The sequence below is a fragment of the Podarcis raffonei genome, chromosome Z, assembly GCF_027172205.1.
Source record: "Podarcis raffonei isolate rPodRaf1 chromosome Z, rPodRaf1.pri, whole genome shotgun sequence".
NCBI classification, from domain to species: domain Eukaryota; kingdom Metazoa; phylum Chordata; class Lepidosauria; order Squamata; family Lacertidae; genus Podarcis; species Podarcis raffonei.
This window is the reverse complement of record NC_070621.1, coordinates 21,166,279-21,178,994: the sequence shown is the minus strand read 5'-3', so window position 1 is coordinate 21,178,994 and position 12,716 is coordinate 21,166,279. Positions and strand designations below refer to the sequence as shown.

At 45.5% G+C, this 12,716-nt stretch overlaps 1 protein-coding gene across 3 annotated transcripts in view; it reads left to right on the top strand.

Annotated features, from left to right (window-relative positions):
• OPHN1 (oligophrenin 1) overlaps positions 1-12,716 on the top strand; it is a 127,217-nt gene that overhangs the window by 51,791 nt on the left and 62,710 nt on the right. For 2 of the 3 annotated variants that reach the window (XM_053374236.1, XM_053374237.1), the window contains 4 exons: positions 847-938; positions 4,384-4,462; positions 4,864-4,983; positions 6,435-6,468. In XM_053374236.1, coding sequence (XP_053230211.1) covers positions 847-938; positions 4,384-4,462; positions 4,864-4,983; positions 6,435-6,468 — 325 coding nt within the window. The remainder of the gene's footprint in view (positions 1-846; positions 939-4,383; positions 4,463-4,863; positions 4,984-6,434; positions 6,469-12,716) is intronic. The other variant, XM_053374238.1, reaches the window with a different exon arrangement.

The window sequence follows — 12,716 nt, the reverse complement described above, 5'->3', positions numbered from 1 at the left end:
TTGTGGTGATAGACCACAAGAGTGAAGCTTTTGATAGACAATTTTAGTCCAGGCGCTCTTGTGACAATCTTACAGCACTAAGAATATTAGACCAGGGGGATTTGAGTTTAGGTGAAGCCAATAGAGAAGTGTCCTGCGCCAGATCCATAATTCTACCGAGGGAAGATTAGCCTCTAGGCGCAATGATGCATTTGGGACACAGGGTGTATTAAACACAACTGTATTAAAACAGTTTAAAACAATTTATAAAAAAGAGTGAGTACTCAAAATACACTTCTCAAGTGCTAATAGCTCAGGGCGAAGTGGCACATCTCCAGCATTCTCCAAGAGCTGTTTAGTGAAGGAGCCCGGTGCAGCTCTCTTAGGGGCTGCCCCAGAGAAGGCCCTCTTCCCCTGAGCTGTCACCCCCTCTGAGGGTGGGGGAACTACCAAAAGGGTTCCCTCTGTCAATCTCGGCACATGAAAAGGTCTGTAGGGAAGGAGGTCGCCTTTCAGGTATTTGACAGCTGAGTCATTTAAGACCTTAAACACCAACATGAGCACCTGGATTTGGACCCAGAAGCAAACTGGCAACCAATGTAGACATTTAGAAGCTTAGCCTGCAAAGTGGTGGTGATTTGGGGTGCTCCTTTTTGTTGCTTCCCTATAAACACTTACAGATGACCACCAGTTCTCCTTGCCTTCTGACTCAGCTTCATTTCAATGCCAGCCTTTCTGTCACTCCTGAGAGTTCTTCCCATTTTCATGGATTGATTTGCTTTTCCCTCTAAGCCTGGGATCTTAAAAGTGAGATCAAGTGTTCTCCCTCTCCCTCTCTCTTTTGCTTTCTGTAAATTCCCTTCTCAGGGCACCTTACACCTGATGCTGAAGTCCTGTGTGAGGAGGAAGACAGACTCCATAGACAAAAGATTTTGTTTTGACATTGAGACGCTGGAAAGGTAATCCAAACTCCTGGCAGGTTTTCAACTCTTTAAGTTTGCATTTCCTTCAAAAATTGCACGGGGGGGGGGGAGAATCTATTAAAAATCTTTCTTTACCACCTGTTATAAAGTGAGTTTACAGAAATTACAGCTTTAAAATTAATATGTATGCATAGTAAAGTACCAGAAGAATTTAAAAACAAAACAAAATCAAGACAACAATAAATCACAGGTCCATGAGGTCTAGAAACTTACCATTTAGTGAAAGGCTGCTGCTCAGTGGTGGAGCATCTGTTTTACATGCAGAAAGTTCCACATCCAATGCTGACTAGAAAGAACAGTGGCCTGATTCGGTATAAGGTAGCTTCTTATGTTCTTATTTATTAAATGTGTATTCCAGATAGTTAAGATAAGTTAGAAATGTTTAGTCAGGGTGGGGAGTAGTTTAATTTTAGCATAATTGTTTCTTGCTTTGTTTCATTATTGCATAATTGTTTCATTATTTTGTTAAGTTATTGTATAGTTTGTATTTTGTTTTTTAAGGGGAAAGGGTCAGGGCTGCCTGGGAGTGGGCCTCAGCCAACAGAATGGCTAGGGCAGGTTCCACAGGGGGGCATGTATTGCGACACCCGATCTCAGTAATCACGGGCAGGAGGAGGAGTTACACTAAGACCAGACCATGTTATTACCGAGGAGGCAGGCTTAGTCGTTGTTGGAAGACTATCCCTGCCTCCGGGTCCGGTCCTGAATGGAAGGATACTGGAATCAGCAAGGGAAACCCACATGACCTGAAAGTGTTGCTGTGCAATGATGAATAAAACCACTGCCATCCACAACCTGATTGTGGATGGAGGATTTGACCTGACATGTGTGACAGAGACTTGGTTGGATGAAGCAGATGGGCCTGTCCTTGCCGCTGCTTGCCCACCAGGTTTCTCTTACATACAGCAACCCAGGCCATGTGGGTGGGGAGGGGGGGTTGCAGTGATATTTAGGAATGCATTACTTTGCACCAGGCGTCCTATTGGGAAGACCCAGTGGGCAATAGGGGTAGTACAGGATTCCTTTTGGTGTACCGACCTCCCCGCTGCACCAAGGATTCCCTGCCCGAGCTGCTTCAGGTCGTGGTGGATGTGCTCCTGGAGAAACCTAGTTTGGTTGTCCTGGGGGATTTTAACATCCATGCTGACACGACCTTACAAGGGGCCGCTCGGGACTTCGTGGAAAGCATGGCCTCCCTGGGGTTGTCCCTGAATAAGTTTGGTGCAACTCATAGCCGCAGACATGCCTTAGACCTCGTGGTTACCTCTACGGATGTTGGTGATCTGACACTAAGTAAAAGCAAAACAAAAGAAGTGCCATGGTCAGATCACTTCCTTGTGCAACTGGACTTCTTTGTGACCCTTCCTCTCTGCAGGGAGGTGGGACCGATTCGGATGGTCTGCCCCCACCACTTAATGGATCCAGTTGGCTTCCAGAGAGTGGTAGGGGATGCTTTATCCCATGTTGATGGCCTTTCAGCTGATTCCCTGGTGGCCCGCTAGAATGCGGAGTTAACCAGGGCTATTAACTGTCTGGCTCGGAAGCTACCTCTCCGATTGCATGGAGCCCGGACAGCCCCGTGGTTTTCCCCAGAGCTGAGGGCGATGAAACAATCGTTGAGACGGCTAGAGCGCCGGTGGTGGAAAACTCATTCTGAATCAGACCGGACACGGGCTAGAGCTCAAAGTCGAGCCTACCAAGTGGCAATGGCGACGGCAAAGAGGACCTTCTTCACCGCCTCTATTGCATCTGCAGAAAACAGCAGCAGGAGACACTTTCAATTCAAAGTGTTGGTGCTGACCTTTAAAGCCCTAAACGGCCTTGGTCCTGTATACCTGAAAGAGTTTCTCCACCCCCATCATTCAGCCCGGACACTGAGATCCAGCGCCGAGGGCCTTCTGGCGGTTCCCTCATTGCAAGAAGTGAGGTTACAGTGAACCAGACAGAGGGCCTTCTTGGTAGTCGCACCCGCCCTGTGGAATGCCCTCCCATCAGATGTGAAGGAAATAAGACATTTGAAGGCAGCCCTGTTTAGGGAAGTTTTAATATTTAATGCTGTATTGTGTTAAACACTCGATTGGGAGCCACCCAGAGTGGCTGGGGAAACTCAGCCAGATGGGCGGGGTATAAATAAATAAATAAATAAATAAATAAATTATTATTATTATTATTATTATTATTATTATTATTATTATTATTGAGTTGGCTTGATACTGTCTCTGACATGAACAGAACAGGCTGAAATTGAAATCTGACTGAGTTGCCCCGGCCACTCCGGGCGGCTTCCAACAAATTAAAACACAATAAGACATCAAACATTAAAAACTTCCCTATACAGGGCTGCTTTCAGATGTCTTATAAAAGTCAGATAGATGTTTATTTATTTGACATCTGATGGGAGGGCGTTCCACAGGGTGGGTACGGCCAACAAGAAGGCCCTCTGCCTGGTTCCCTGTAACTTTATTTCTATTGGCAAACATTTCTACAGATTACCAGAATGTTGGATGTCCCTTAGTGCAGAGAGTATTTTCCCCCATTCCATATCCAGCCAGGGAAAGAAGAAAAGCATTTTGCTAGTATTCAAAGCTGTCCAGTTTATTAAGGAACAGTAACCAACTTCCTCAGTTGCATGAAGTTGGTGAAATATTTGCAATATAAATATGTATTGCCCCAAAAGTCCACAAAATGTGATTGGTTCAATCTGTGCAAAGCTGAATAAGCATAGTGACTATGTCAGCAGTCACTAGTAACAGAACAGAATTGGTGGTGCTTGTGTATTTAAATGAATATCCTGCTTCATCTTGCCAAAACAACAACCCGAGGCACCTGAAAAAATACAAATGGGAAAAAATAATACTGCAAATCTATTCAAAACAAGTAAACAAATCCAGCCAGGCTTATTGCAAGAATTCAAAACAATAACTAATAAAACTTCAGGTGGTTGCCAAACAGTGCCAAGAAGACCACCAGCTACACTCACTTGACACCAGCTGCAAGTTAGAAAAGCTAAAGGAATAGGGTCAAACTTGCTGACAAATTCCAGTTCTGACAACATTGTATTTAGCTGTGGTTCTTCATTGCAAGGGGTGGGCCTAGATGACCCTTGGAGGTACCTTCCAACTCCACAGTTCTGTGATTGCATAAGTTAATTATGCTGCCACTCAAGCTTTTCCAGCTACTAGAAAAAAGAAGCTCCTTCCTGCTTTCTGCATCCTGCACAACCAGTTTTTTGTATGCGTTTATTTTCCATCTCCAAATTTTTCATTGAAGTGCAGAGCAAACACTTGTATTAAAAGCATGTGCAAAGTCCTTGGTGCAAGTTGCCTGGAGAAAGATTAAGCACTGTAATTTTAGATTCAGTCTTGTTGCTTCATGGGGAGAAAAACTTTCTTCGTTTTTACCCTTGTTCAATCTCTTGCAGACCTGGGCCCATCACCCTGCAAGCCCCTTCGGAAGCAAATCGACGGCTCTGGATGGAGGCCATGGATGGGAAAGAGCCAGTAAGTATTAAAAATGCTTTCTCCAGTTGTGTGTTTTGATGGAGTTTCCACTGCCACAGGGGTGGGGATGTAATCCAGATGTTGGACCACCTCTGACAACTGGTTTTGCTGACTGCTGGGAGGCGGACTGTAACAAACTCTGGAGGGCCACAGCTTAGCTATTCCCCACCTCCCCTTTTTAAGTTAACTTGCATGATGTTTTTCAAGTAATGATGTTTCAGTGAGAAGCGTTTTAGCTGGTTTCGAAAAGCGAAATAATGACTCTCCTTTTTCAAAACTTTCAAACATTTGTTTGACCATTCCCAGGGGCAGCCTTTGAAAACGTTCAAACTCAAATTTGGCAAAGTTTTTAGGGATAGCCTCTTGAATTGTTCATTTCTCCATTACGTTTGACGTTGCAGGAGGAAGAGGCTGAGTGTGGCGACATGATTGGAGTTAATAAAGCTAGGCCTGGGATGGAGAAAGGGAATAGAAAAAAATCTTTCTCCATCTCTTATAGAACTCATGGACATCCAGTGAAGGTGAATGTTGAAAGATTCATGGCATAGAAAAGGGTCCTTAGTCGTGCAGCGCATAGTTAAACTGTGGAACTCCTTCCTGCAGGAGATAGTGATGGCCACCAATCTGGATGGCTTTAAAAGTGTCAGCATTAGACAAATGCATGTAGGAGACGGATATTGATGGCTACTAACTGTGGTGGCTATTCTCTCCCTCCATTTCTGAATACCAGTTTTTGGAAGCCACAGGAGGGGGGGAGGAGTGTGCTCTTGCACCCAGGTCCTGCTTGTGGGTTTCCTATTGAAGCATTTTGTTGGCTCCTGTGAGAACAGGATGCTGGACTAGATGGGCCAATGGGCAGCAGGACTCTCCTTATATTCTTATGATAAATGTGCACTTCCATAAACTTGACATTAATAAAGCTGCAGTCTGAATGATTTGCAGTATGTTTATTTTTTTAAAAAAAGGATTTTATTTTATAATGTCAAAGGATTTTTTTAAAAGTAAAAGTTGTGACTTTTTGATAGTCTCAGTTCCTTGCAATTTCACCTCCTCCTACTTCAGGGGTGGATAACCTTTGACCCCCCCCCATCAGCCGCACATAGCATGGTCACCACTGGCAAGAGATTATGGGAGCTGCAGTCCAGCAGTATTGGGAGGGCCACGCCACAGGATAGCCACCCCTGCCCTAACCATGTGAGCATTTTGTTTCCGTGCAATCTGGAAAGAGTCCACTCCCTGTGGGGATTGTTCCTGGGTTTGTTTAGCTTCCCTGGAATAGCCTGCATGTGACCAGATACCAAACCCTGAACCCTAAGTTATTAAAACCTCTGCCGTCATGGAGATGGGAAGGTGGCTGTAGGAAACGACACCAGCTGGGAAGTAGAGGTGACTCCCCCATGGCTTTTATGCAGTGTCCACATCAGCAGCTCTTGGGAAAACTTTGCAAGCAGTGTGTGAATTTTTTATATTGCAGTACGTTGCACATGATTGACTTGTGCAATTTCAACCTTACACAGTTGAAAGCCAGCCAGTTGAAACCTCACAAATAAATTGCACATAAGATAGAGAGCTTTAAAGCTCCTTTTGCACCAGGTTTCCCCTTTTAAGCTCTGTGCCTTTCTTACTGGGCTCTGAGATGCTGTTGTGAGAACTTGGATGGCACTGTGAAATCTTATGGGAACTTCCCAGAAGCTAGTAAGAAAGACAGAGAGCTTTTGAGCTCTTGCCTTGTTTGCTTAGTGGGGCCAAGGTTTGCCTAGTGCCTGACTCCAGAAAGGTAAAGATGCTCATGCAGGGGCTGTTCCAAGGGGGCAGTTCAAGCGTATGTTTTTTGCTTATGTGCACCATCTCTGGAACATGTCCCCTGTGCAAGAGGTGATTATACTGTCTTATATCCTGTCTTTCAGTCAATTTGATTCTTCAAGGGTCAACGTGTTTGCCATCTTTTTAATTTACTTTTGCTTTTATTTAGATCTACCACAGTCCCATCACAAAGCAGGAAGAAAGTAAGTAGCTCCCATTTTGGTTTATGACTCAGGTAGATCCCAGATAACCCCTGTATAAGTGCACACACTTTTGCCAGCCATTTGTGCTTTTCAAAAGCATGCATAAGGTGTGTGGGTGTGTATATATGTGTGCTGCTTTGGAAGAGCAGGCAAAATGTTCTGGATGCAGGTATCTTGGCACTTAGCTTGCTTGACCCTTTCCATGGTGGCTGATGTATCTTCCTCATAGTCTTAAAAAACCTTGGTGTAGAATCATGGAATGGTAGAGTTGGAAGGAACCCAAAGGGCCATCCAGTCTAACCCCCAACAATGAAGGAATCACAACTCATAACAGTGTCCACCTCCCTTCAGCTACGATTCCTAGAGGGGCCATGAAATGGCACTATGTGATGTTTATACTGCAGCCAGGCAAAGGGAGGCTGAGGAGAGCATGGGCTGTAAGTGGCCACCCACCCACCCACCTCAAATAGGATATTTCAGAGTTGGGGAGAAGGTTCAGAAAAGGGCAACCCAAATGATCAAGGGGATGGAGCGACTCCCTTATGAAGAAAGGTTGCATCATTTGGAAACTTTAAGTTTCGAGGAAAGGCGACTAAGAGATGCCATGATGGAAGGTTATGAAATTATGCATGGCCTGGAGAAAGTGGACGTAGATAAGTTTTCCTTCCATATTTGGGCCACATAAAAGAAAATCCTTCTTCACACAGCACACAGGAAACTCTGCCCTAGGAGGCAGTGATGGCCACCAACTCGGTTGGCTTTAAAAGAGGATTGGACAAATTCATGGCTGCTAGCCATGATGGCTCTACTTCTGAATACCAGTTGGCGGAAACCACAGGGAGGGAGACTGTTATTGTGCTCTCGAATCATGCTTGAGGGTTTCCCAGAGGCATTGGTTTTGCCACTGTGAGAAGAGGATAGGCCATTGGTTTGATCCAGCACACTCTTTGTAATGTTCCTATGAACATTTTTGTAAAAGCTTACTGAGATTAAGGCAGAGCCATTCTGCTATCCCACCCCCACCCCACTTCCCCAAAAAAACAAATTCAGGAAAGTTATCTGTGCCCACCCCGTCATGGTGGCAGCTTCATCTCTCTCCTCTCCCCTTAAATAGCTGAGAAGGTTTTGACCAGAAAGTTTCATAGAATCATAGAATCATAGAGTTGGAAGAGACCACAAGGGCCATCGAGTCCAACCCCCTGCCAAGCAGGAAACACCATCAGAGCACTCCTGACATATGGTTGTCAAGCCTCTGCTTAAAGACCTCCAAAGAAGGAGACTCCACCACATTCCTTGGCAGCAAATTCCACTGTCGAACAGCTCTTACTGTCAGGAAGTTCTTCCTAATGTTTAGGTGGAATCTTCTTTCTTGTAGTTTGGATCCATTGCTCCGTGTCCGCTTCTTTGGAGCAGCCAAAAACAACCTTTCTCCCTCCTCTATGTGACATCCTTTTATATATTTGAACATGGCTATCATATCACCCCTTAACCTCCTCTTCTCCAGGCTAAACATGCCCAGCTCCCTTAGCCGTTCCTCATAAGGCATCGTTTCCAGGCCTTTGACCATTTTGGTTGCCCTCCTCTGGACACGTTCCAGTTTGTCAGTGTCCTTCTTGAACTGTGGTGCCCAGAACTGGACATAGTACTCCAGGTGAGGTCTGACCAGAGCAGAATACAGTGGCACTATTACTTCCCTTGATCTAGATGCTATATTCCTATTGATGCAGTCCAGCTGAAGATAATAACAATAACAATAACAATAATATTTTATTTGTACCCCGGTTGTAGCCGAGCTCAGAGTGGCTGACATCATATAAATAATACAACATGCATTAAAACAAGCAACCAATCGATTAAAATGCATCCCAAATTAATTCAAATAAATTAAAATTAAAACTGGACAAATGACAATCCTCAGGTTAAAATTGAAAGCGGTTAATACTCGCCACTGATATTATAAGGACCTGTGAGCAGGCTGGGAAACCTCCTTTGTGCTTGTTCTTATACAAAGAGAAAATGAGTCAGACTGAACCCTGACCAAAGGCCTGGTGGAACAGATCCTTCTTGCAGGCCCTGCAGAAGGATGTCACATCTCGCAGGCCCTAGTCTCTTGTGAGAGAGTGTTCCACCAGGCTGCAGTCATGGCCGAAACTGGCTTTGGTTGAGGCCAGTCTAATCTCCCTGGGATCTCCCGGAATCTTCAGGGTGTTGTTATTTGCAGACCATAAGGTCCTCCGTGGACATACGAGGAGAGGCGGTCCCATAGGTACGAGGGTCCTAGGCTGTATAGGGCTTTAAAAGTTAAAACCAGCACCTTAAACCTGATCCTGTACTCTACTGGGAGCCAGTGCAGCTGGTATAGCACTGGGTGAATGTGATCCTGCGGCGCGGGAGGACAAGTGGTGGGCTTTCCAGCACGGAGTAGTCTGTCCACAGCTGCTGGGAGGATCCAGTCAAAGCTGTCCAATACTGGACCTGAGTACAGTTGAGGGGCCTCCAGTTCCGTTATTGTATCCAAATTGGCAGGGAGGTCACGGTGGAGCGACAGGACCTTCTCCGCAAAGAAGCTCGCAAATGCCTCACAGCTATAAGTCTGATTCATATTTAAATTTGGCTGACCCTCTAGGGACGTAAGAGACCTAATTATACTAAAAAGTTGTGCCAGGTGAGAGCTAGTGGATGCAATGGAGGCTGAGAAGTAAGACTTCTTAGCAGCCTTCACTGCCATCTCATACGTCTTCATAAATGCCCTATAGGATGTTCTTGTGGCTCTGTCATGGGCACTGTGCTATACTCGCTCTAGCCGTCGTGAGGTCCTGCTTCATTTTCTGGAGCTCCTTGGTAAACTAGGGGACCCGGTTTCTGCGGGGTCGCAGAGGACGCCTAGGTGTGATCTCATCGATGGCCACCAAGAGCCAGATCAATTAGCCAAGCTCAGTCAATGAGTCGCCAGGGGGAGCAGGGTCCCATAAGGCCTGACGGAATCCATCAGGATCCATCAGTGTCCACGGGTGAGCCTAAATAGGCTCGCCACCTAAGCAGGGTGGGGTGGGAAGTCAGACCATGGCACCTCCATCCAGCAGTACATGATCACATCTATGCCTGTACCAAAGATCAAATCCAGCATGTGGCCTGCTTGATGTGTGAGGCCCAAAACAAACTGGGAGAGCCCTAGTGTTGCCATGGAAGACCCCAGGTCCAGAGCCTGTGAGGAGGGAGTGGCATCAGCATAGACATTGAAGTACCCCAATACCAGTAGGTTGGGGAACTCCAAGGCCCAGCCGGTCACCACCTCCGGCAGGTCTGACAGGGTGGCTGCTGGCCAGTACACCTGCCAGATAGCCAAGCTCTCCTCGGCACCCCACACCAGGCCGACACATTCAATGCCGGAGAACGATGGTGATGGCAGAACCCTGAAAGAACAATCTTCCCTGATTAACAATTCCGCCCCTCCCCCAGGCCCACAATCTGCGACTGGTGGAGGACGGAGAAATCTGGGGGTGCCTAACACATAATTGAAGGGAGCTCTAACAAGCGCGTCTCACCAGATAAGACTTGTATCGCCTAATGAACCTGCACTGTGTGCAGTTTCAAATAGATGCCCATTGCTGCTCTCTACTGGGTGTGCTGCATATTGCAGCTACTGACTTTGTAGAATCGAATGCATTTAAAAAGATGCTGTAGGAATTACCAGGCATACCTTGATTAGGGTACATTCAGACATGGGGAACATGGTGTCTGTTCCCCTGCTTATAATTCTAGTCCTTCCATCCCTCTCACTGTGTCTTTCTGACGGATATACTAGCACCTTGAATGAAATCTCATGTTCACCCCAGTGGGTGTGGTGTGACATAAGACGCTCGGTAATAACATCACACAGCAGATTACAAAAAAGAAATAGGAGAAGAGTTAAGTATGATAGGGACCTGCTACCATAGTAACATAATGAAGTATATATTATTTTAGCTTCAAAGGTAGTAAAGGCAAGATATCCTTGTGCAGGACATCTGAGGAAAGAGAAATGAATCAAATCCTTCATTGTAACATCTGGAAGCCAAAGTTCATGAAGAAGAGTCCCATTTCCCTCCATGTTTCCCTAGCTGTTAATTTCTACATTATATCTGAGCTTTCACATGTAAAAGCCACTGCTGGGAAACAAATGAGATATAGTGCTCATTTCTATGCTGTTTGATTCAAGGAGAAAAAAATCCATTTGCAGTCAACCTAGAAAATCACAGGAGTAAACTGGTGATTTTTGGGGTGCTGGTATGCGCAAGAAAACACACCAGCACACAATACTTTTCTGTCTTTTTCATGGTTGAATCATGAGGGAGGGAACAGACAACTGTAGGCAAGTGTAGAAAGGGTGTGGGGGAATAGTAGCATTGTCCAGTGACGTCCCTTGTTGTCTCCCACGACACCCACTGGTGTGAACATGAAATTTTGTGCAAGGTGCTGGTATATCAGTCAAAAAGCCACAAAAAGTTGCAGTTCGACAACACAACAGGTATTGCAGTGTGAGAGGAACATCAGAGGGACAGAAGCACTAATACTATAACCAGGAAGGGAAGTAATGCAACATTCCCCGTGTCTGAATGCACCCTCATTAAGGCCCTAAAGAGCTTCCATAGGATATTTTTAAATGCGTTTGGGCCTATTTATTATACACCTGATTAGAAGAAGCAATGGAGCAGGAATTATACATTAGATGGATCTGCTACCATAGCAACATAATTAAATAATCTTATTTTTAGCTTCCGTAAAAAGAGCCCAGCATCAAAAGCCTGACTAAATAGTTTATAGCCATAATTTGCAGGGTGGGAATGGGGTGGTAGTGGGAGGAAACCCACTTAGTGCTAGTAATAACTCCATAGGAATACTCTGATTAAAATGGCCATTCCATTTTATATAACAATATATCATAATTACTAATCTTAAACATCTGCTTATGTCCTTCCCTAACAGTGGAATCCTATAAATAGAATCATAGAATTGTAGAGCTGGAAGGGAGCTGAAGTCCAGTCCCTGGCAATTCTCAGAAGTAAGCCCTGAGTAGGACTCGCTGCCAGGAAAATGCGCACAGGATTGCAGCTGAAATATAATCAAATGAGTCAATATATCCCAGACTTTCTAACCAGTTTCTTAAATTTGGGGCCTCTATTGACTCTCGGGGATGTGGAACCTCAGACTTGGGGGTCAAATGTGGCCCTCCAGACGTCTCTGCCCCTAGGGACTCTCCTCAGATCGCTACCCCTCCTCTCCCCTGGCCATTCCCCCCCCCCCCCGGTTTGCTACTGCTGATATTTCTGAATGGATGAATTTGCCACTCCATCGCTGGCAGCAGCTCTCCAAGATTTCAGATAGGAGATTACTTGGGGATTATTATAATTAAAGTTATTAGTCATCTTTTTTTGCCACAGGCACCTCAAAGCGACTTACAGAAAAAGAGGAAACACATATATTAAAATCAGGGGTGGGGTTCTTTAAAACACCCAAAAAACTCTGAAAGTTAGTTACAGGCTAAAAGCCTGCTTAAAGAGGAATGTTTTCATCTGACGCCTGAACATATGTAATGATGGCTCCAGGCAAGCATCCCTGGTAAGATCATCCCACAAATGGGGAGCCACTGCAGAAAAGGCCCTGTTATGATGCTGCCACCCTCCAGACCTGTCATGGAGGAGATACATGAAGAAGGTCCTCATATAATGATCACAGGGTCTGGATCAGTTCATATGGAGAGAGGCAGTTGTTGAGGTATTGCAACCCTGAGCCATTTAAGGCTTTACAGGTGAAAACCAGCACTTTAAAATGGGGCCCGGAAACTGATTGGCAGCCAGTGCAGTTGGACCAGGATCAGTGCAATATGTCTTGCCTTGGTGAGCAACCCAGCTGCAACTGAGATGCCACTGGAGACAGAATCTGGGACTTGCAAGGCTTGCAAGGCAGATGCTCTATCATTGTGTTGTGGCCTCCTGCCAGGGCCAGTTGGAAAAGGTGGTGACAAAAGGATCTTTCTCAGTCCTACCTAGAGATGCCTGGGATTGAACCTGGGACCTTTAGCAGATATAACATGCCTTCTGGGTCAGGCTGAACTAGGAAACAGCTCTTACCATTCCTTCCTGGCTTTAGATCACTGGTGCCTTGTCACACCATCAAGGTGTGCAGGGAATTGTTGGCCGTATTATAAGAAATCAATCTTTTAATGCACCAGCATGTACACTTCGGAACTCCCTGCTTGTTGATACCAG